Genomic DNA, 21,956 nt, shown 5'->3' with positions numbered 1-21,956 from the left:
GTAAGTTTTCCCTCCTCAGAGGCTCAAGAGAGCCTTTGGGAGGCTTAGACTCCCCCAAAACCCACCACACTCAGGAGCAGCCTTTCCTGAGAGGCAGGCCTGGATTCAAGTGTCAGCTCTACCATTGATACATGCTATGTGATCTTTGAGAAACCTTTGACTTTTCTGGGCTCAATTTCCTTATCTGCAAAACAGGATAACAATCCTTAACTTTTCCAAGGATAAAAAGAGAGGGTCCTCATTTATACATCTGAAAGCAGAGACATTTAAAAGGTCTGGGTCCCCCACCTCATTGCAGAAGGCTCCAAATGGGCTCAGTGTCGAGGGGTCTGCCTGATAGAGAAGCCACATGCATGCACACACATGCCAGTTGGCATTGGCTTTGCATAAACACATTGCATGTTCTCCAGGGCTGCCCCTTGGGAGGTGGCCTTTGTTATTGAAAGTTGTTGGGGGAGTCGGGGCAGGGTGGTGACGAGGAGGGAACCTTCTCTTTCTTTTTAACACAAGCAAGAAATAAATGCTCATTTTAAGACTTCAAAAATACAGCCATGTGTAAAACAAAAAACAAAATCCTTCCCCTCCCTCTCTTCTGGGCCCACACCGTTCTTGGTCATCACTTTGGGGCTACTGCTTGCAATTGAACAGCTCCTCCATTCACGTCATTAAATGCAAGTGTATCTTTGCACTCTTGGTGTGTCTGATAAAGACCAAGAAATGGAATTGCTAGGTCACAAATACAGGTGTTTGACCATCTACAGTCTGGGTAATACTACCCAATTGCCCAACTGAAAGGTTGTCCCCATGGGCATGAACATTTGGATGCCAGCCTGGGAGGGCACCAGCTGGATGGCTTGCTGAACTGTCCCCATCTTGTCTTCCACCTCACAAGTGTCTCTCCCCACCCTGCACCTGGCATACACTGTTCTCCTTCAGATGACAGGAAGCAGATCTGCTGAGAGGTCACCAACCAGCCTGCCTGACTGGTCTGCCAGTGCCCCAGGGGGCTTCCCAGATGGCTCCATTCCCTCTTTTGGTGTTTATACACTAAAAACTCCAGAGGCTCTGCGTGCTGTCCCAGGTGCATGACATACAAGGCACCAGTAGGCATACACCAGTGGACATATGGTGTTGGTGCTTCAAGCCAGCCCCTGCCCTCAAAGCCCCTGACCAGTATATGTGTAGGGGGAGGGGAGGTGGCACAGAGATCATGAACTGATGCCACCCAGATACTTGGTGCCTCCCAGAGGCCTGCTCCAAGGGCCCAGAGAGCCCAGGGAGAGGACCACGGCCCAGAGACCTGGACTCTGGTTTACTCCAGCACTTCTGGCTGGGTGCTTTGGGTGAGTCCCCCTCCAGATGAGGTGGATCAAATAAGGGAGGGCAGGGGTCCATCCTGACACACTAAAGGGGCTCAGTAACCAGGATTAGTAAAGCTCCTATTTCATGTACCTGCTAAGTCTACACTTTATAAAGATAGTCCGTAGAGAGGTTTCAGAGTGCTTTCTTATCTCGTTTTGTCTCACCACGACCTAAGGGACAAGAATTATCCCTTGTTTTCCAACGAGGAAACAGTGACTCCCAGATGGAGAAGTAAAGCACCTGGCTCAGCGTGGAGGACTCAAGACTACCAGGCGAGGCCACACAGGCCACGTGCATTGCCCAGTAAAACTAAGGTCCAGAGAGGGAAAGTGTTTGCCTGGAGTCACACAGCAGGCCAGGGACAGACCCTGGTGCCCCAGGCAGTGCTTCTGCACCACCCCTCCCTATTCTCTAGAAAGAAGCGGATTCCCGGCCTTCACCCTGGGGTCTGGCCCGTCCAGGTGCCCTCCAGGTCATGATAACCACAGCTAACGCACACGGCCCCCATCTGGATGAACACGGTCCCCTCTGAGCCTCACTTTGCACCTATTAATGGGCATCACCGGAGTGAACGGGCTAGACTCGGGGGGCGGTCGGCTCCTGCGGGGATCCGAAGCGGGCGCTGGAGGGTGGGGCCAGCGCCGTGACTCAGCCGGGCGGGCCAGGAAGGGCTGCCCAGCCGGTCCGACCGGCCGGGATGCAAACGAGCCGGCAGGGCCCTCTCGGGGCTGGGCCACCCGGGGAGTGACGGGAAGGGAGGCCGGCCGGGGCCCCGCGAGCCCGGCTCCGGGCGGGAAGTGGGCGCGGCGCGGGCTCTGCGGTGCGCGCTGAAGGCGGGCGGCTCGGCGGCTGTGGACGAGGATGGGAGCGGGAACCCCCGGCCGCCCGCAGCCTCTGGGGCCCCGCTGAGGCCGCGGCGGAGGGCCCGCGCCGGGAGCCGAGATGTGTCTGCGCCTTGGTGAGCTGCGGCCGGACGGCCCGCGAGGCCCGAACCCGCCCCAGTCGTCCTGCGCGGGCGGAGGGCCGTAGTGGGAGCCCAGAACCCCCGGTCCAGGCCGCCTCCTCTGCAGGTCACTTTCTGCTCTCGGCCTCAGTTTCCTCAGCAATGAGATGGAGGGAGGAGGGCTGCTGGGACCTTCTGGCTGTGGGGCAGCACGTCCGCCCGCCCCCGCTTCCCTTCTTGCGGAGGAGGGACCCTCGAGGGGAGAGAGCAGCCCTCACCTCGGCCACAAGAGCGAGCAGAGGGAGGCGATCCAGGGTCCAGGGGGTTCTGAGCCGGGGCCGCCTGCCCTGAGGCTTCCTCGGGCCCCTCCCCCAGCTAGTGGGGAGGGCAGGGCCATCGACAGACAGGGTCCAGATGGAGAGTGGGACTGATGTGTCCCCCTTCAATACCTGGGCACAGTGATGCTGCCTGAGCTTGTTTCCTCATCTGTAAAATGGGGATGGCTGCACCACCTCCTGCTATCAGGAGAAAGAAGTTAGCTAGTAGGAGTGAAGTGTTAATACTGTGCCAGCCACATAGCCAAGTGCTCCCAGAGTGGTAACTTAGAAACAGGGAAGCAGGGGACTGCCCTGGGACTTTGTCCAGGGCTCCAGGCACAGCTCCACACTGGTCCTGTGCCTCCAGTTTGACCAGGTCTTGGTGCTGGGATGCTCTTGTTCATGAGTCCAGCCCTGAGCCAGGTGGTATCTGGGCTGCCAGGTAGGTGGGTGGATGGGATGAGGTGGGTCAAGCCCCTGGGACAAAGCTGCCATGCCTCTTCCTGTTTGGCTAGCAGTTAACCTGCCCATTGTCTGTGCTCTGCTTCTGCTAGACCTGGTCCTGCAGACTCCAGTGGGTTCAGAGACCAGCCAGACTAACACCTCCTGTTTTACACACAGGAAATCTGAGACCCAGCCTGGGAAGGGGCTAGTCACACAGAGGGGCTGTGACGTGTGGCCACATCCTTCCCTGCTCCCTGGGACTGCCTCTTGGCACAAGGCCCCCAAGAACATGCAATCTAGTGATTTCTTTCTTTGTTTTTAGCTGCAGAACTACCAAATATGAAATCTCCAACCCTCTCTGCCACAGATGGGAAGGCTTAGGCCTAGCAAGGGACTCAGTCAGGTCCCACCAGGAGCTCTAAACAAAGAAGGGGGGCTGATTAGTTCTGGGGGCTTGGCCACTCATAACAGTCTTACGGAGCTGTCTAGAGTGAGGGGCTGCTGGGGCCATGGGCTAGTGTCATCAAGGGCAGAGTTGGGACCCATGAGGGGCCTTCCAGAAAGCAGATCTGAACAGCCTGAGCTTCCCAAGGAGGAGGGCTCCCCGGCCCTGGGGCTGAGCAGCCACTGGCCACTCAGAGAACTTGTATATGAGCCCCTGGTGGTCTTTGCCCCCAGGCCCCCCAACTTGCCCCATCTCTGCCTGTCTCTGTACCAAGAGCTGGCTTTTCCCAGCATCTCCAGGGAATGTCCCTCTTTCCCATTCTTCCACTCATGGGCCCCTCCTTCCCACCGGGAGATAAGTGTTATTCTTCCCATTCTACAGAGGGGGAAATGGAGACTCAAAGGCTTGAATTTTTTGCCCCAAGTCTGTTCAGCAATTGTGAGTTGAGTACCTACTGTGTGCCAGGCCCTATTCACCAAACTGAATCCCAGGCAGGATCTGATCCCTGCCCAGTGAACTGGGGGCTCCTTGAGCCTGGACAGTGAGTGTCAAGCTCACTGTGGTACCTCAGGGTGTGGCACAGAGCAGACACTCAGTGAATATTTGTTTAACAAACACATGAATGAATAAATCAGTGAATGGGGAGCTTTAATGGAAGAATCATGGGTCTAGAGCTAGAGACCCAGGTTCAAATCTTGGCTCTGCCATTTGTGACCTTGAGCACCAACAAGGGTTACTACCCTTTATTAAGTGCCACTGCTGTGTTTCTCCAGCCTTAGAGTTCCAAGGAATCTCATGATGGCGTTGTGAACACCTCCTCCAGGGAAGAAAACTGAGGATCAGAGAAGACACGTTACTGGCCCCAAGTCATGCAGAAATAGATTTAAAACCCAACATCTGTCACTCCTGCCAGGGCCTTGGTTTTCTCCTCTGCCCACAGGATGAGCCCCACCCATGGCCTTGACACAGCTGTCCCCCCCAGGTGGCCTGAGTGTGGATGACTTCCGGAAGGTGCTCATGAAGACAGGGCTGGTGCTGGTGGTGCTGGGCCACGTGAGCTTCATTGCAGCTGCTCTCCTCCATGGCACTGTGCTGCGCTACGTGGCTGCCCCCCATGACACTGTGGCTCTGCAGTACTGCGTGGTGAACATCCTCTCTGTCACTTCTGCCATTGTGGTATGGCCAGTCTGGGAGGGTAGCTGGCTGGAGGGGACTAGGGGGAGCTTGAAAGGTGTTTGATGAGTCCCCACCCAGAGCCTGGGGCGGGCAAGCAGACAGCCCTGAGCGCTGGCCCCTGCTCTGCTCCACCAGTTACCAACTGCACAAGTCATTCAACCTTTCTTTGCCTTGGTTTCCTTGTCTAAAAATGGGGGATGATAACAGTGTCCACCTCCAAGGGTCCTGGTGAGTACGGAATGAGTATCATTCACATACAGTGCTTGGCACAATGTCTGGCACATGGTTAGTGTGCGCTACCATGAGTTAGGGTTATTATTACAATCGGGAAATAGTCAAGGCACTGCTGGACAGAAGGAAGGAGCCTCAGCTCAGCATACACAGCTCCAGGAGGGTTCACAGGCCCCTGAACTGGGTATTGGTGGGTGAGTAGGAGTTCAAAGATAGGCTGCAATTACTTAACCCAAGTATGAAGCATGCTGGAGCCAGCAGGTAGGAGTGGAAGTTAGAATGGCATTCCAAGTACAGAGAATGGCAGATGCGAAGGTGTGGAGGTGGGAATGGGAAAGATCTGCTCTGGAAGCACTGAATAAACCAATCTGGCAGGAGTTTAGCATTAGGCCTGGTCTCAATAAATGGTAGCCATGGCTATGACTAGATGTCGGTACCTTTTTGACAAGTACTTGACTGAAGAGACCTGGTATTCTCAAGCTTATCAAGCTGTTTCCCACCTGTTAGCAGAGGTTGCCCTTTGGGCAACATGTGCACATCAGTGTCTGAGTTCCATCTGCCACCTCCTCCTGGCTGAGGAATTTATGTCTCTCTCTAAGCCTGTTCCCTCCCCTGCAACATGAAGCTCAGACAGCCTACTGGCCTCAAGGTTTAGGTGGATGAGGATCACACTCCCCAGCAAGTAGGAAAGCCTCTGGCTGGGGGACAGAGCCATGCAGAGGTAGGCACCGTCCCTTGGAGGTCCTATGACCGTTATTTTCTCCTCTCACAAGCCTTGTGAGGCAGGCAAGGCAGGCAGTGAGCTCAGGGTTAGCAGGTCCACCAGGAGTGGACTCTGGGCTGGACCACTTCACTTGGCCCTTGTTTCCTCAGTTCATCTTCACTCCTTGCAACGTGGGCCACTGTTACCCCCATTTTATAGAGGGGAAAGCGAGATGTGGGGATCCATCTAACTTCCTGCTGATACAAAGAAGCCAAGCTGGATTTGAAACTATTTGTGTCTGACATTAAAACCAGTATCCTTGCCAGAGCTCATCCTGTAGAGTAGGGCTTGGCCCAGGGAGGTTGAGGCAGTAACTTATAGCTGCACAGTAAATAAAAGACATCACCAGGCCCCCATCGTACCACCTGCCTCCCATGGGTCCAGCCCATGCGTGGAAAGGTAGGGAACTCACAGAAGCCTGGCTGAGTGGAGCCCAAAAGATTCAAAAGGCAGCTGGTGGTCTAAATGGTGGGGCGTTCCCACGTCTTGGGACTGCGGGTGGTTAGGGAGGCTTACAGGAGGAAGAACCAGGGCAGAAAGGGTGTTCCCGAGAGGGCACTGTGTGGGTGGGATCGGGAGCAGGCTAGGTGTGGGTGTCCATACCCAGGGCAATGAAAGAAGAGACTGGCCAGGGTGGGGTTGAGAAGCCGACAGGACAGGTACCAGGCCACTGAAAGCCTGGGATAATTTGAAATACTCCTAGAGATTTTAAATTCTGCCCCACATAGTTTCCTGATTTGTTTTAAAATATCAATTTTGTTTGTAGTTCTTTGCCAGTTGAGTTACTTAGTTTCTTTCAAAAGCTTCTCCACTCCAGGGAGACATGTCATGTATCCTGTGACATGCCTCTGCAGCCCTGGGACACCCGTCTCTGAGATATACAGCTATAGGCAGTGGGGAGTCACAGAAGGTTGTAGGCAGGGAGTGACTGTGTTTTTGAGGAGGCAGTGCCTTGGGGAGATGGAGGTAATGAGGCCAGAGCTAAGCAAAAAGTCAGGTAGTGGGGGTTTGGAGGGCTAGAGTTGGCATTGGCCTTGACCCTATGCCTGCTTTCCTTCAGCAGAGGGGTCAGGGCTGACTTAAGCCTCCCCCACAGGTCATCACCGCAGGTATTGCAACCATCGCGTTGTCCCGCTACCTCCCCAGCATCCCCCTGGTATGTGGCATCTCCTGGGATGGGGTTATATGGGTAAGGTAGGGGCAGCCAGCCCAAAGGCCTGGTCTGGTTGGAGGGGGTAAGGCTGACTCCATGGGGGCCAGAGCTGCCCGTGGGTCTGAGCCTGCATCCACTGACCAGTGGCCTCCCTCATCCAGCGTTGGACAGTGTTTAGCTCAAGCATGGCCTGTGCTCTTCTCTCTCTGACCTGTGCTCTTGGCCTCGTGGCATCGATCACCGTGACCTTTGCGACCCAGGGCCGGGCACTACTGGCTGCCTGTACTTTTGAGAGCCCTGAACTACTGGCACTGGTGTCCGACTGTCCCTTCGACCCCACACGAATTTACGTGAGTGCTTAGGCCTGGGTGGTTGGCGAGGACATGCAGGTGCTCGTCAGAGGTGGGAAGGGTTCCTGGAGTCCTGCCCTCCATCCCTAACCCCAGGCAGCCATCTCTGCCTCCTGTGTCCCCACAGAGCTCCAGCCTGTGCCTCTGGGGCATCTCACTAGTGCTCTGCATAGCAGAGAGTGTGTTTGCTGTGCGCTGTGCCCAGTTTGCCCACCAGCTGCTGGAACTGAGGCCCTGGTGGGGGAAAAGCAGCCACTGCACGGTAAGGTCTGCCCCCCTCCCCGCAGCCCTGACTCCCCACATTTCCTGGGAGCCCCAGCAGGGGAGCCCAGGCTGGTCTGCTCCCACCCCTCCGTACAGGCCCCCACCTTGAGAACTGGGGCAAGACTTGTTTTCCCTTAAGTCCAAAGGAGGGTCAGAGAGGTCAGCTCTCCCAGCTAAATCACACAGAGCTGAAAGCCCAGGGTGAGTCTTGAGGCAAGGGGAGAGGTATCTAGGCTTGAAGTGGGGGCACTCCAAGGGTATGGCCTGCCTCTCCTATGAAGGGGGAGTAGTGATGCTTTTCACCCCAGAGATCCTCCCAGCAACCCCCTCCTCCCATTCCCAGGTGGCCTGGAGGCAGAGACCCAGACCCAGCAGGCCTGGCTGCCGCTTGTGTCTCCACAGATGCAGGAGAAGCCAGAGCCTGTGGAGAGCCATGACCTGCTGAGCTGCACCAGCTCTGAGCTGCTGACCCTCTGACAACTGATGCCTCCTCGCCAGGCCGGGGCCCTGCAACCAAGTCTGCACTGTGACCAGGCCAGGATTCCTGGAGGCCACCCAAGAGGGCTCAGTGGCTATTTGGGGACCCAGGTGGGGCTTCCAACCCCTTCCCATGGTCACCCAGCCCACTGCACTGAAAGGAGACTTTATTCTGAAGTTATTAAAAAGAACAGAGATGCTCCACGTGGGTGCATGCAGCGGGGGAGGGGCTGGGCCAGGGGCCTGTGCTTCATTCCCACACAGGAGGGCTGTGGGTGGGGCTCCAGATGTGTCTGCCCAGCTGTCTGCAGGCCTGTTTACATGTCCCATAGAGGCGTAACTCACAGAAGGGTAGGTGGGTCTGTGTGCATCTAAGCGCTGAGAGGCAGGTAGGGATTCATGGGATCCACATCTGGGAGGCTGGAATCAGGAGGTTTTCCTTTTGCATCATGGCCTCGGTGCCAACAAGTGCTTTGGAGCAGGGAAGGTTGAGGATGGCTCAAGGAAGCTTTTCCTCAAACCCCCACACCAGGGAATCTTTCTCTCCACTCCAAATAAAAAGACAGCTCCCCACCAGGGCCTGATTCCCCCTCCACCCAGGTGGAGATTACCAGGGCAGGGCAGGGGAGTTGGCTCCGTGGCTGGGGAGGGGAGTCTGGGCTGAGGGTCGGGGGAGGGATGGCTGTAGTTCTGTCTGGGTAAGCGAGGGCTGACTGAGGGGAACAGCAAGCCGGAGCCTGTGTCTCCATCCTTGCCAAAGGGAGGGAGATACCGCCTCTTGGACTGCAGGACACTAACCGCTGGCTTGCTTGGGCCTTGGGGACCTGCAGGGTTCCCTACTCCATAGCCACCCCCCCAGAGTGTAGACCCGGGGCGGGGGGCAGTCTGACCCCCCACCCCCCAGCCTGGACGGACACAAGGGGAGAGTAAGCTGAGAGCTGGGAGGGGGCCAGTGAAGGCAGGGAGGAGGCGGAACCTGGCTCCTCTAGCTCAAAACTGGGAGGCGCTGCTGGGGTCGCACTGCAGCAGACGCACGATGGACGGGTCGCTTTTGGCCCCGCGGATGAACTCCTCCAGGGACAGCTTTCCTGCGGGGCAAAGGGATCAGTGACGCGGAAGAAGGAGGCAGCTTAGCGCGGGGAGGCAGAGCACAGAGCGGGGGAGGAAGGGTGTGGCGCCCGCCCCGCCCCGCCCCGCCCCTGCCCCTCACCGTCGTTGTTTGTGTCCATTTGGCGGAAGATTTTCTCGGTTCTCTTTTCTGGGGTCGACTCGTCCTCCGGCATCTTCATCACGGAGGAAACCATCTTGTAAATGGCCTGTGGGGCGGGAGGGCAAGGCAGGAAGTGAGAGTTGCCTGCCTGGCCCCTCACCCCCAACACTCAGAAGCGCCCCTAGATATGGCATTGCCGCCCCCGCCAGGGTGAGGTAGGGGGTCACGGAGACGTGGAGGAACTGGACGGCGCAGGAAGGAGTGTCTGGGAAAGCTGCTCGGAAGAGGACGCTGCTGGAGCGGGCCCTAAGTTCCTTTGGGGCGCTAGGTGGGAAAGTAATTGCTGGCAAAAAAGTCTGCATGTACAAACGACCCGCGGTGGGAAGCGCTGAGTGGGCACTGAGAACTGGGGGACGGCTGAATGCAGGGGGTCAGGAGAGATGTAGTACATCGGGGCCCAAATGGCCAAAGGCCTAGAACGCCAGGCTTAGATGCTCTTAGCGCTGTAAGGTTCCAGGGTAATTACCGGGTTAGCGCAGCTTTTCAGAAACTCCGGGGCTTCCGGCGCTGGGCGCCCATGCCCTCGGTGACCGACAGAGGACGCTAGGCGGAGGGGGTGGCACTGCGCCTCTGTGGCCTGCAGGGGGCGCAGCCCGCACTGAGTGCTGGAGGACTCCAGACAGAGGGGACCCGGAGCATTATACAAATAAACGCAAATGAGCATCTGCCTGAGGCTGGGACAGCCTGCGCTTTGCGGTGCTCAGGACAGCAGCCGCCAAGTGCAGGAGCTGCGGAGGCGACGCGGAGAGTTTTTATGCTGAATGTACACAGAGCACATGGACCAGTTGGATAGGCTGGACGTCCAGTAGCTGAAGGAGCAGAGTCGTCGCCTCAGTCCCTGGCTGTTTGCTAGTGACACCTCCTCCAAGAAGCCTCCTTCATCCATCCCATAAACGTCCCTGGCCTTAGATCCGGCTTCAGCCTATGCACTGGTCTCTTCTGGCCACTTTCCCCGGGTCTGCCCCCAACACTGCCTCTGAAAGCTCTTTCCAAACACAGATCTCCAGTGCCACATCCTCAGCCCACAGCGGGCCGCCCCCTTGTTTCCTTCGCACACAGGCCTCCCTCCAGGCCTGCCGTGCACCCAGCTCCAGGATGCTGCCCCACGCTCCTTCTGCTGCCTCCCACTCCTCCTGGGGGCTCAGCTTTCATGGAGCTTTCTTAAGGAGGCCTTCTCTAATCCCAGCTGGGTCAGGGCCCATATGCTGACCAAGAGCCTCCTGAGCTGTTCTTCTGGGAACACCTCTCCAGAAGCAATTATGCCTTTGTAGGATTGCTCCTAGTCCCCAGCATACAGAAAAGGACCATGGACATTTAGCTAGTGCCCATATCCACAGTGCCGGCCATCTGGCAGGGACTCCCCTACTTAAAAGCCCTTGGCACCGCCCACTGCCCTCTGTCCCAAGTCCAAACCATTCGGCCCTTAGCCTTTGAGGCACTTCATGCTGTAGTCCCTGCTGACCTCACCCCCATCAGGTCTCCCCTAGTAGGTGATTTTGCCACAACCAAACACCCCTATGCCTTTCAGGTTCCCCAGCATTTACATACAGCCTCTACCTGGAACACTGATACTAGCTACCACTTATCAGGCAACTACTATTTGCCAGGTACTTTACATGCATTATTTCTAACATCAGCCCTGAAAAGCAGGTATCATGATCTCCATTTTCCAGATAAAAAAATCAAGCTTGGCTCAGCAATTGACAGCAGATGCCAGATTAGAACCGGCTCCCTCTTAGCTACTGGACAGATGCTGTGGGATGGTGATGACCAGCAGAGACATGGAGTGGCATCTGGTCCCATTAACCACTTTATGTGTAGCCCTGGACAAGTACTTACAGCCACTGTGAGCCTTGGTTTCCTCAGCTGTAAAATGGGGGTAACCATATCTCCTTCATTAGGATTGTCCAGAGGATTAAAGAGGTAAATGACACCTCCTCCAAGAAGCATGTAGGTTAGAATAATACCTGGCTAGAGTAAGTGTCAGTAAACAATGACTCATATTATAATTACTCATTATACATTACATTACCCACCATATCCTCAGTTCTTCCCTGCCCATCAGTCCCCCAGACTCCCAAATGTCACATTTGCAGTGGTCAGTGGGGCCTGCACATTTGTCTCTCCTGCCAGAATGGGAGCCGCAAGGGGCCTTGATGCCATCCCTACCCTTCCCATGTGCCCATTCCCTGACCGTGGGGCTGGTCCTGAGAAGGACTGAGCGAGTGACAGAGAGTGACTGCTCCCTTTGTGACAACCCTTCCCCTGGGCCTCCTAATTAATTGTCTGGAATTGCTGCTCATTCATTGTTTCACTGGAGCTGACTTGTAATTAATCAGTCAATGGGGTTTGCAGAGCCCTGTCTGCACGAGCCCTCTGGGGCTGCCGTAAAGGAAACGAGGGCCTACTTGACAGAGGCCAGCCAGGAAGGGGTCCTGACGATGCCCAAGGAATGCCCTGGAGTTTGCACTACCAGCAGGGCTGGGGTTTACCAGTATACACCAGTGCAACCACACTAAGTAGTAAAACATGAACATCCCTCTTGACTGGTTGGCATCCAGGTAATGCCTACTCCCTGCGTGATCTTCCATGACCCTGGCTATCCCAAACCTTCCACCAGGGCCCCCAGGACTTCTCAGTATCCATCATCTAAAGAATTAACACCTGGCCCACAGGAGTCATTGACAAGCATTAAGGCTTCCCCCTAACGATAGGCATAGGGAGGGCACCACCTCCCAAGGCAGTCCATTCCAGCTGGAGAAAACAGACCCAGACCCTTAGCAAGAGAGAATCCAAAAGTGCTGCAGAGGCCATTCTGGCTAGAGCAAAGAATGTGCAGAAGAGAAAATAACTGACAATCGCTAACGTTTACCAAGTGCCAGTTGCATGCTGGGCCCTCTCCTGCCTCCCCATCCCTCTTTATAACTTCAATAGCCTTGCGAAGGAGGGAGGTAATGCTCTCACTTTGCAGGTGAAGACCCAGAGGCTCAGGGAAGAAGTGAATAAGGAACTAAGCAGGTAAAATAGAACCAGAGCTCTGACAGCCTTAAATGCTGGGCTGAGAGGATGGGCACTTGCGAATGTTTTTGAGATAAGGCTAAAATCTGTAACACTTAAATTTGTACTAAGAAAGGGCATTCACATCAGGTCATTAAATCTCCCCATGAGGTCAGCATCACCATCCCTATCTTACAGATGAGCAGTCTAAGAGTTTGAGGCCAACTGCAGAACTGGAAGCCAGACCCCTATTCAAGAGGTAGTTCTGAGTGGTAGCCAGCCTGAACTTGACTCCACTTATGTGCTGTGCGACCTTGTGTAAGTCACTTCACCTGCCTGAGCCTTGTGGGGTTGTAAGGATGCACTGAGTTCATGGGTATAGGCATCACTCAGTACTAGGCTCTCAGTGGACGCTCAGTCAATTAGTTGGACGATCCAGATGGAATATGGATGGTGGAGCCAGGTGGCCCATTTGTAAGCTGTGTAGCCTCAGGCAAATCTCTTTACCCCTCTGAGCATCCGTTCCTCCTGAGTAAATGAGGATCAATGAAACATAATTGGTCTATACTCTGCAGAAATGTCAAGTCTTGAAAGGCAAAGAAAGTGAAAAACTGCTACTTATTAAAGGGGGATAGAGACATGACCACTAAATGTAATGCATGATCCTAGACCAGGGCAAAAAAAACACTATAAAAAACATTATTGAGACAAAATTGGCAAAATTAGAATATGATTTCGAAGTTAGATAATAGCATTGTTTCTGTGTTAAATATCCTGACTTTAATAATCATATTATGGGTTATGTAAGAGAATGTCTCTGTTCTTAGGAAATATGTCCTGATGTATTCAGAGGTAGAAGGTCATGTTCAGGACAACAAAACATTACACACATGCACACACACATAATGATAAAGCAAATTTGGTAAAATGTTAGTTGGTAAATCTGGGTGAAGGGTATATAGGAGTTTTCTCAACTTTTCTTTAAATTGGAAATTACTCCTAATAAAGTTTTTTAAATGGGTCATAAAAATAGCACCTGTCACACTACCTACCCATAGGGGCAGTCGAGAGGATAAAAAAGGGTGGTGGGTGCAAGCTGCTGGGCCCTGTGCCTGTCACTCTGAGGGGCCCAGGGGCCCACCTGCACAATCTCGAGCATCTCCTCGCGGCTGATGTAACCGTTGCCATCCAGGTCGTACATGCTGAAGGCCCACATAAGCTTCTGCTCCAGGCGGCCTCTCGAGGTCACACTTAGTGCAATGATGAACTCCCGGAAGTCGATGGTGCCATCGCTGTTTGTGTCGAAGGTGCGGAAGACGTGCTCGGCGAACTTGGAGGCATCACCGTAGGGGAAGAAGTTGGCATAGATTTTCTTGAACTCATCCACGTTGAGGATGCCCGTGGGGCAGTCCTTGAGGAAGCCTTTGTACCACTCCTGCAGCTCCAGCTCTGAAAATTCCGTGTTTTCCCGCAGGTCCTGCAGCATCTCAGGCCGCAGCTTGCTGTTCTGCTTGCCCATGGCCACTGAGCCAAGTCCCACCTGGGTCCCCAAAAGGGTTAAGGGATAGAGAGGAGTGGTCAGGCCCTCCTGGCCCCTTGACACCACTGCAGGAAGCCCCCAGAAACCAGCCACCCCAGGCCATTTGACCCAGTGAGAGAGAGAAGATGGCCCAAGGTCACAGAGCCTGCACCAGGGCATCTTGCCACTGTGACATGCCGTACATCATCTCCCCTGACCTTACACTTCCCCAGGGAACAGACCTGGAGACAGAGGAAGGGAAGGAAGCTCTCCCTTACTGAGGCCCATCTCTGAGCCTTCACAGGTGTGCACCATTTCACCTTCACAAAGTGCAGCTTGGGGATTAGTCCCATTTTACAGATTAGACAAACTCAAGGATGTTAGGTGACCTAGTTCAGGTCACACAGTCATGGAATGATGGCTGATTTCCAGCATTGACCAGGGAGATGCAAAAAGGCCTTGTAGACCTCCTCCCTCCTACACACTGTCCCCTCATTGCCACACATAATTATGCCTGCTCACCACAAAATACACCTGCAGCCCAGACACTGACCTGATCTTTCTTCCACACACATGTGCCTGAAAAGGAGCAGCATAAGGTGGGTGTTCGCTGAGGTTCCAGAGCCAGACTACCTGGGTCTGAATCCCAGCTCTGCCTCTTACCAACTATGTGACCTTGGGCAAGTTCCTTAAACTCTCTCTGCTTCATCTGTAAAATGGGGGTAATAGTACCAACCTCATTATTGTTATGGAGATTAAATTAGTTAATACATGTAAAGCACTTAGAACAATGCCTGCACATAACGTGCAACATAATGTTAAATAAGTAAAAATTGTTTACATGTATCCAGATGCCAGAAAACTCATGCACAACACTACACAAATGAACACACACCAACATATTATGCTATTCACAGAGTCCCATGCCACTCAAATATCCCATGCCAGTCCACACCCACCCAAGGGTCACCATGCCTCCAACATGACAGTATTCCCTCTGCTCTACAGATCACATGTACTGACACACGGCACCACTCACGAACAGCTCCCATACCCTGCGCATCAAGACACACCAGCCCACGACCCCACATGTCTCACACATGCCATCACAAGCCAACTCCCATGCTGACACCTCTCACATGGCCAGCTGCACGTGGGACCCTCAGACACCCTTGCCATCTTTCTTTCTTCTCCAAGGGATGCTGCCAGGTCTGAGGAAAGGGACCTGCAGCCCTTCTCAGACCTGGTAGGGGCCCCTCTTCCAGAACGAGTCCTAGCCAGCCAACCCTCCCCCAACACTTACCTTTTATCTAGGCCAGAAAGGTCCCCTCAGTGTAGGAGGTTAGAGCATGGAGGGCTGAGGGGAAGGTAAAGGAGAGGAGAACCAGGCAGTTCTGGGCAGGGATGTAGGGGTGTTTGCAGGTGAACCTTGCCCCCCACCCCACTTTGGGGCTTGAGTGAAACAGGGTGAGGGAATTCCTTGTGTGTGCATTTGCACTAAGCTCTGTGCACATGTGTATGAGTGTGTCTATGAGTGCATGTGCTCATTTATGCATGTGTGTCCCTGGTTTCTGCACTGCATTTGTCTCCCCATGTGCTCAATCCGTATCTATGCATGTGCATATATGTGCCTGTGACTAGGTGTGCACCCATCACAGTGTGAAGGGCATGTGCCTGTGTGGCCATTTGAGGGACCTGTGTGTATCCTCAGGAGTGGGTCACATGCATTTTCTGTAAGTTGGTGACCCTCCATTCTAAATAAGCATCTTCTGCCCCAGACTGAGGACCCACTGAACAAGTGTGTGGGAGGGGGTTAAGGAAATGTGTGGGGCTGGGGCGGTGGAATGTGTCCCTTAGTCCCCTCCTCAAGGTCCAAGGAACTGGGTCATCAGGGCGGGGTTTGAGAGAGGCGCTGGGCAGGAGAAAGATCTTCCAGTGCCCCCTCCTCCCTGCCACCCTCAGAGCTGCCCCTCCCAGTTGGAAGACTTGGAAACGAGGGTGGTAGAGGGAGGGTTGTCTCCGCAAAGACCACCCTCCCCGTCCCCAAAATGAGAAGGACGCACAGCTCGATCTGAGAAACCCGCCCCGGGGACCCTCTGCGAACCTCTCCCAGATCTCGCCCAGAGCCCACGCCTCAATCCTCTGAGTGCTCGCACGCGGCCCCTCCTGGAGGGGGCGCTCGGAGGAGGCCGAGACACGACTCCTCCGGGCTGGCCGCTCGGCCGTCAGGACCTTGGAGAGCGCCGCGCGTTTCCCCGGGGGAGCCCCCGCTCCCTGCGCCCGCGGAGGCAGTATTCCCGGGAGGCGCGGGAGCGGCAGGCTCTGGTAACCCAGGACGGGGCCCCCTCCCTCCAGGATGCCCCTTCCCCGCGTCCCCCAGCCCTGGCCAGAGCGGCCCCCACTCACCCAGCGACGCGGAGACACCGACTGCGCAGGGAAGGCGGCGCTGCTGCGGCTCGCGGCGGCAGAGGCGGCCGGAGGGGCGGGCGGGGGGCGGGGGGCGGGACTGCGAGGGAGACGCCCCGCAGCGTTCGCCCGGAGCCCCTCCCCGGGGGGCTCCCGATTCCTCCGGTTCCCCTCCAACCCCGGGGATTGGGGAGGCGGGTTCCCCTCCAACCCCGGGGATTGGGGAGGCGGTGCGCTGCGCTCCGCCCCCGCCTCTGCTCGGGAGAGGGAAGGGGACGCCCTGGCTGCCCCGGCCCCCCTCACGAGGGAGCTCCCGCCGCGGGAGGAGGACCGAGGTCCCCATCGCCCCGGCATCTGACTCAGGTAGCCTGAGGCGGGTGGGACGGTGTGTCACTGCCCAGAGACCTCCTTCCCAAGCTGGGGACGACCCGGGCCGCTCCACCCGCCTTCCTCCCCCATGCCTACCTGGTCGCAGAGCCGCACGTCGCTTCGAAGGCGGAATCCAGATCCTGGGAGGATAGGCACCCTCCCTGCCCCCGCGCCTCAACTCGGGAAATAAGTGAGCTGGGGGCCCTTCCGCGAGGTGGCAGCGCCCACTCCTCTGGTCTTTGAGGTCTTCGGCGTGGCGCGGTGGGGGGGCAGACACGCCCCCACCCCACCTCCACCTTAGAAAGCCTCGCCGCCTCCCCTGGCCGCCTCTCCGGATCTCGTTCCCAGGCACCCTCTGAGTGAACCCCACCTCCCAACATTGATCTTACTTGCTCCTCCCATTCCCCCCAACTCGGATCAAAGAACGCCCCCCCCCCTGCCTGCGCTGTATGGTGGTATGTGAGGGCTAAGGAGTTTCCAGCTGGGGAGTTCCGAGAGGCACAGGCCCTCTGCCTGCAGACAGGACAGCCCTTCTGCAGAGTCACAGACCCCCATCATAGCTGCTCCTGTCAGAATAGGGGCTGCATCCTTCTTCCCCAGCCTCTACAACAAGCCCCACCTCCTGGGCTCAAGTTTTGTCCTTTCTTTATCTTTAGGGGGTGTCCTTATTGCCCCCCATTTCACAGGTGAGAAAATAGGTTTCCCACTGGGAAATAAATGATTTCCCAGTGTCACCGCTAGTGAGTGGAAGGCTTGGACTTGAATCCGTGTGTCTTCGTCTGTTCATAGCACAGTTATTTTATTTAACAAGCACTAGTTCTGTGCCCAGCACTGTTCTAGGTAGTGGGCTTACAGCCATGGACAGTAGACAACAGACATAACATGCTATGTGGGGAAAAGTTGAGATCGGTGTGCAGGTGGTTAGGATGGCTGAGTTCTTAGGACCTTGCCAGGGACTTTAGGTTTTATTCCAGGTGAGATGGGAAGCTCTTAGGTCTTTGAACAGAATGAAAGGATCTGACTTCCAGGTCAAGCTTACTCAGGCATCCTGTCCAGAACTGACTTTGTGAGGACTGGGGCTCAGGGTGGGGTCAGGGGGCCATCTTATGACCAGGGGTTATCTGACAACATCTGCCTTCTGATTGGACAGCTCCACAGCTCGTCCCAGTTTGATGGCAGCTACTGTCCCCCCCTTAACACATCCGGCCATGGGAGTGCAGACCAAAGCTCACCTCCAGTCTCCCAGACCAAGCCTCTTAGGTGTCACAGTCTAGCCTTAGTCCCTCTTGCTTGAGGGCAAATTAGGAGGTCTCAAAAAGAGGAACTGGGAGCCAGGCTGGGGATGGGGAGGTGGGACAGCTGGGCCCTCCTGAACACCAGTTCCTCTCTGTGCCTTGTGGTGTTGGGACCCCCGATGGAGGCGTGAGAGACGCCAGACATGAGTGGGTGGTTCCCAGCTGCCTCCTGCATGCAGCCCTGGGGACAGGGAGAGACATGCTGTTCAGCCCCCACCCCAGGCCCTGGAGTGACAAGCTCCTTCTCTTCTTTCCATTAGTCCTGGAGAGCCTGCTATGCTTGGACTGGGAGAGGGGCCTGCCCTTCCTCCAGCACTTGCTACTTCTTCTCTCCCCTTCCCGAAGCTGGAGAATCTTCTCAGCCTGGTCTGGGTCCCCCTCTCTATCCTCTGGGGCCTCAGCTTACCCTCACAGGGAATGCTTAGCCACTCTCTCTGCTTCCTCACACCTCACCACCCCAGCCTCACCTCCTCCAGGCTGACCCCTGGGATCAGCCCCACAGGAGCCTACTTCTCCTAGTCCCATGTTTTTCTTCTCTGTGAGGTTGACTTTGATGCCCTGCCCTCAAGACCCCCAGTCTGCATCCTATCTCCCCAGTAGATGGGGCTTCTGAAAGCAAGACCATGTCTTCTCCCCACCCTGGGTCCTCCACCCACCTTTGACTTTCTCTGAACCTGGAACGAGCAGGGTGGATCTGGTAGCAGTTTGTACTCTGGTAGGATCCACTGGCTACTCCCCATCAGCCATCCCCCCTCCCGGGGGGCCTAAGAAGCACTGGGAGGCCCCCATGAGCCAAAGGGGAATCCCAGCTTGGCGATCCCCATGCTCCCCACCAAGGCTCTTAGTCCCAGACCTAGTACCTTGAGATACAGCCGAGGAAATGGGGGCAGACAGGCAGTTGTCAGGGGGCCTGGGTCCCTCCACTTCTGGATGACCTGGAACAAGTCTCTTCTACTTTCTGAGCAGAAAGTTTAGACAGGGAATATGGGTGCCGTGACATCCTCATCGAAATCCCTGAACAGAGTGCTGACAAGACAGCCTCACTGACTTCCTCACTGGGCCTTAGGCCTGAGGCACAGGTTCACTGGGACATGAACACAGAACATGGATAAGGCCCCGGAGCCCTGCAGGTTTGAAGGGTTCTATGAAGGCCTGTTTCCGGGGCTGGGGTGGTGCCTACTGATGATCCTCAGACCCCTCCTGCCCCAGAATGAGGCAGCTAAGAGGGCGGGAGAGGCATGGCTTAGAGTAGAAGTAGAGGGGGCCTTGTAAGGGAACTAAGCAGTAGGCAGGGCCCATGGAGATGGGAAAAAGAGCAAGTCCCAGGGGAGGGGATGTCCCCAGCATCTAAGGGGTGAGGTAGCTGTACAGAAACCGGAGGTGGTAACCCTTCTCTGGCACTAAAGAGAGCAGACCAGCTTCCAGGAGGCTAGAGAGAGAAGCAAGTGGCGGATGAGTGAAGGGGCTGCATATCTCTTGAGCACCTGCTGTTTGCAGAGTGCTTTGCACGTGTCCCCTACTTGATCTGAGCTAATCCTGAGGAGTCAACAGTGTTGTTGCCATTTTACAGATGTGGAGACTGAGGCTCAGAGACATGAAGTCACCTGCCCCAGGTAATACAGCAGGAAAGTGACAATGCCAAAATTTGAACCCTGTTCCATGTGACTTAGGAGTCCAGGCCCCTTTCTGGGAGCCTCTTAAGGAAGTAGGCAGAGGTAGCCCCTCCACATCCCCCTCAGAGGCACAGACCCCACCCCACCCTCCCCTCTCAGGTCCCAAATGGCTTGGAAAATCCTGATGGGAGCAGATGGTGGGGACAGATGGAGGGAAAAGCATCTCAGGGCTTCATTACCCAAACAAACACTGATAAAGTGATTAAAAACCTCAAGCCACCCCTTTCCAAAGGCCCTGCTTACCTCAGCCTGGAGCACAATGGACCCAGACATGGGGAGCTGGGCAGTGGGGGAAGTCTCTAGAAGCCTAACATCTTAGCCCAACAGATCCCAGTGTCTGCCCATCCCCCCTCACCGCTGGGGACCACCCCCGGACCAGAGCCCAGGGTGCAACGCTGCCAGGAGCACAGCATGGGAGGGGGAGGGGATGGGTCTGGTTGTTCCCGAGGGAGCTGGGCCTTGAGGAACAGAACGGGGGTGCACTGAGGGACTCACAGGGGTGTTGAGAATGTCCTGGGAGCTGGGACGGCAAACCTGAAATCAGGGGGAGGGCGCAGGTGTTGTTCAAGTGGGGCTGGGGTCCCTTGAGCAAGCCTCACCTTACAGATTGGGCTCAGAGAGCTGCCTGTCCAGCCCAAACAGCAGCCTAGCAGCTCCCACAAGGCAGGGCTGAACCCTGACACACTGACATAGGCAAGGCCCTTCACGTCTGGAAGGTTTGGTTGGGTCCTTCATCTGTAAAATGGAAACAGTAATATTAGCACTATCCTGGAAGGGTCTCTGTGAGGATTAAGCAAGAGGAAGCCTGTAAAGTGCAGAGGCCTGGGCCTGCACACGGTCAACACTCAGTTAATATTGGCTCCAGGTGGCTAGTTGGGCTGCTTGGAGATGGTCCCTCTGCAGAGCAAAAGTCTGGGCTTACAGATCCTGTCTGTAGAGCCCCTAAGGCTGCTGGGCTCTGCAGCAGAGGGATGGCCAAAATGCCCTCAAGAAGAGCATCAACCCTTCTTGGGTAAAGACAGCTGATCTGTCTGCCAAGCCCAGAGGCCAGGACTCCCAGCGAGAGAGAAGGGCCTGCATCTTTGCTGATGCCTCAATATGAGCCTACAGACTTGAGAGGGCAACAGACGCAGTTCAGGTCTTGGTCGGCAGCTTTGGGAAAGTTGGCAAAGACAAGTCCTCTGTCCCTCTGGCTCTTCAGTAAAGCCTGTATTTCCACTTGCTTCCTGGACTTGCACCCAGAAGCCCACAGGCACCTCGGACTCAAGCCAGCCAATATCCAACTCACTGCCTTCCACGCAGCCTGCGCTGCACCTGACCTGGGTCTCCCTTCAGCCCCACCCCGTCCGGACCCTCCCTCCTCCTCACCCCCACACCTGCTACCTTGCCAAGTCAGCCCATTCTACCAGAGGATGTCTCTCAGGCCTGCCCTCTCCCTCCCCCCACCTCCCCTGCCTTCCCTCCTCAGATGGCCCTGTGTTAATCACTCTGGTCCTCTTACAGCTCTCCCAGCCTTCAGTTTCTCTAACTAATCCCCCTCCTCCTTGCTTAATAACCTTCCATGGCTCCCCACTGCCTACCGGAGGAAGTGGATGTTCGCTCCAGGACATGCCCAACCCTTGTCTCCACCTCAGCTCCTACACTCCACCGTCCCCACGTAACTCCCCACCAGTCCAGCACCTCCTTTATGGATGTTCAGGGTCTCCCCTACACTGAAAGGAGGAATATGGAGGCAAGGCTGGGGAAAGGGGAATCCCTGACCCCCATATCCCTTCATATGCCCTTCAGCTAGGTGGGGGTGGGGTGAAGTGCAGGCAGCTGGAGTCACACGCCAGGCAAACCTTACCTGCGCAGGAATCCCACCTCCCTCTGCTGGTAAAGGTCGCACTCAGCTGGAAGGGCCTTAGGCTCAGCCCCAGAGGGGCAGTAACTTTCCTGAGGCCACCCAGTCGGGCCCACCCTTTTTCCTCCTCCCCAGAATGCAAGTGACCCCTTCTGTACCAGCTTTTCTGATAGGTAAGCATCTTGATTTTTCTCACACATTCCCATTGCTGAAGAGCTTGCTCCCGCCGTCCCTCCTGGTCTATCTCTGCCCATTTGAAAACTCTTCCTGGAATAGCTAATGGAACAGTCACTCTTGGAGGCAGAAGGGGGAGGCGGGAGGGGGCAGGCAGGAGCTGAGTGTTCACTTGGAGCTTTCTACACAATTCTGTCTCGTTTGATCAATTACAACTTGCATTCAGGACACTGGAGACTGGAGACAAAAATCTACAGGGCCAAGTTTTGTGTTTTTTTTAGGTTCTTCCTAAACTGGGATCTGCCTCCCAGAAGCCTTCCAGCATCCCTGCTCTATGCTGGGGCTTTGTCCCGGCTACACGTTGCACGTGATGGTGGCCCCAGTGTGACTATCCCCCCGGCCTGCTCTCACAACCCAGAAGGTGCTCAAAATCCCCAGTCGCCTTTGTGGTGTGGCTCCACGGGCTGAGAGGTTGCACAATGGTG

At 55.7% G+C, this 21,956-nt stretch overlaps 2 protein-coding genes across 12 annotated transcripts; one reads left to right on the top strand and one right to left on the bottom strand.

Annotated features, from left to right (window-relative positions):
* The first annotated feature begins 2,043 nt into the window (after nucleotides 1-2,043).
* TMEM54 (transmembrane protein 54) lies at nucleotides 2,044-8,127 on the top strand. 10 transcript variants are annotated; one of them, XM_073233585.1, is made up of 6 exons: nucleotides 2,044-2,320; nucleotides 4,291-4,654; nucleotides 6,778-6,837; nucleotides 6,996-7,184; nucleotides 7,281-7,446; nucleotides 7,792-8,127. In XM_073233585.1, exons 2-6 carry the CDS (start codon nucleotides 4,466-4,468, stop codon nucleotides 7,923-7,925), a joined length of 738 nt encoding a protein of 245 aa, XP_073089686.1. In that variant the 5' UTR covers nucleotides 2,044-2,320; nucleotides 4,291-4,465; the 3' UTR covers nucleotides 7,926-8,127. The 10 variants fall into 10 exon arrangements, with proteins under 10 accessions (XP_073089686.1, XP_036866322.2, XP_073089685.1 ...); XM_037010427.2 differs by having other exon boundaries at nucleotides 2,063-2,320; nucleotides 4,452-4,687; XM_073233584.1 differs by having other exon boundaries at nucleotides 2,063-2,320; nucleotides 4,291-4,687.
* A 745-nt stretch (nucleotides 8,128-8,872) lies between these two features.
* Nucleotides 8,873-16,850, bottom strand: HPCA (hippocalcin). Of its 2 annotated transcripts, none has more exons than XM_017667999.3 (5): nucleotides 16,583-16,850; nucleotides 16,118-16,217; nucleotides 13,334-13,732; nucleotides 9,136-9,241; nucleotides 8,873-9,013 (listed from the first exon to the last, which is right to left on the bottom strand). In XM_017667999.3, exons 3-5 carry the CDS (start codon nucleotides 13,709-13,711, stop codon nucleotides 8,916-8,918), a joined length of 582 nt encoding a protein of 193 aa, XP_017523488.1. In that variant the 5' UTR covers nucleotides 13,712-13,732; nucleotides 16,118-16,217; nucleotides 16,583-16,850; the 3' UTR covers nucleotides 8,873-8,915. The 2 variants fall into 2 exon arrangements, with proteins under 2 accessions (XP_017523488.1, XP_017523489.1); XM_017668000.3 differs by lacking the exon at nucleotides 16,583-16,850 and adding an exon at nucleotides 15,015-15,068 and having other exon boundaries at nucleotides 16,118-16,182.
* Nucleotides 16,851-21,956: the final 5,106 nt, after the last annotated feature.

This window comes from Manis javanica, chromosome 4 (assembly GCF_040802235.1).
Source record: "Manis javanica isolate MJ-LG chromosome 4, MJ_LKY, whole genome shotgun sequence".
Lineage (NCBI taxonomy): Eukaryota > Metazoa > Chordata > Mammalia > Pholidota > Manidae > Manis > Manis javanica.
The sequence above is the reverse complement of the archived record's forward strand: the minus strand, read 5'-3'. Positions and strand labels throughout refer to the sequence as shown.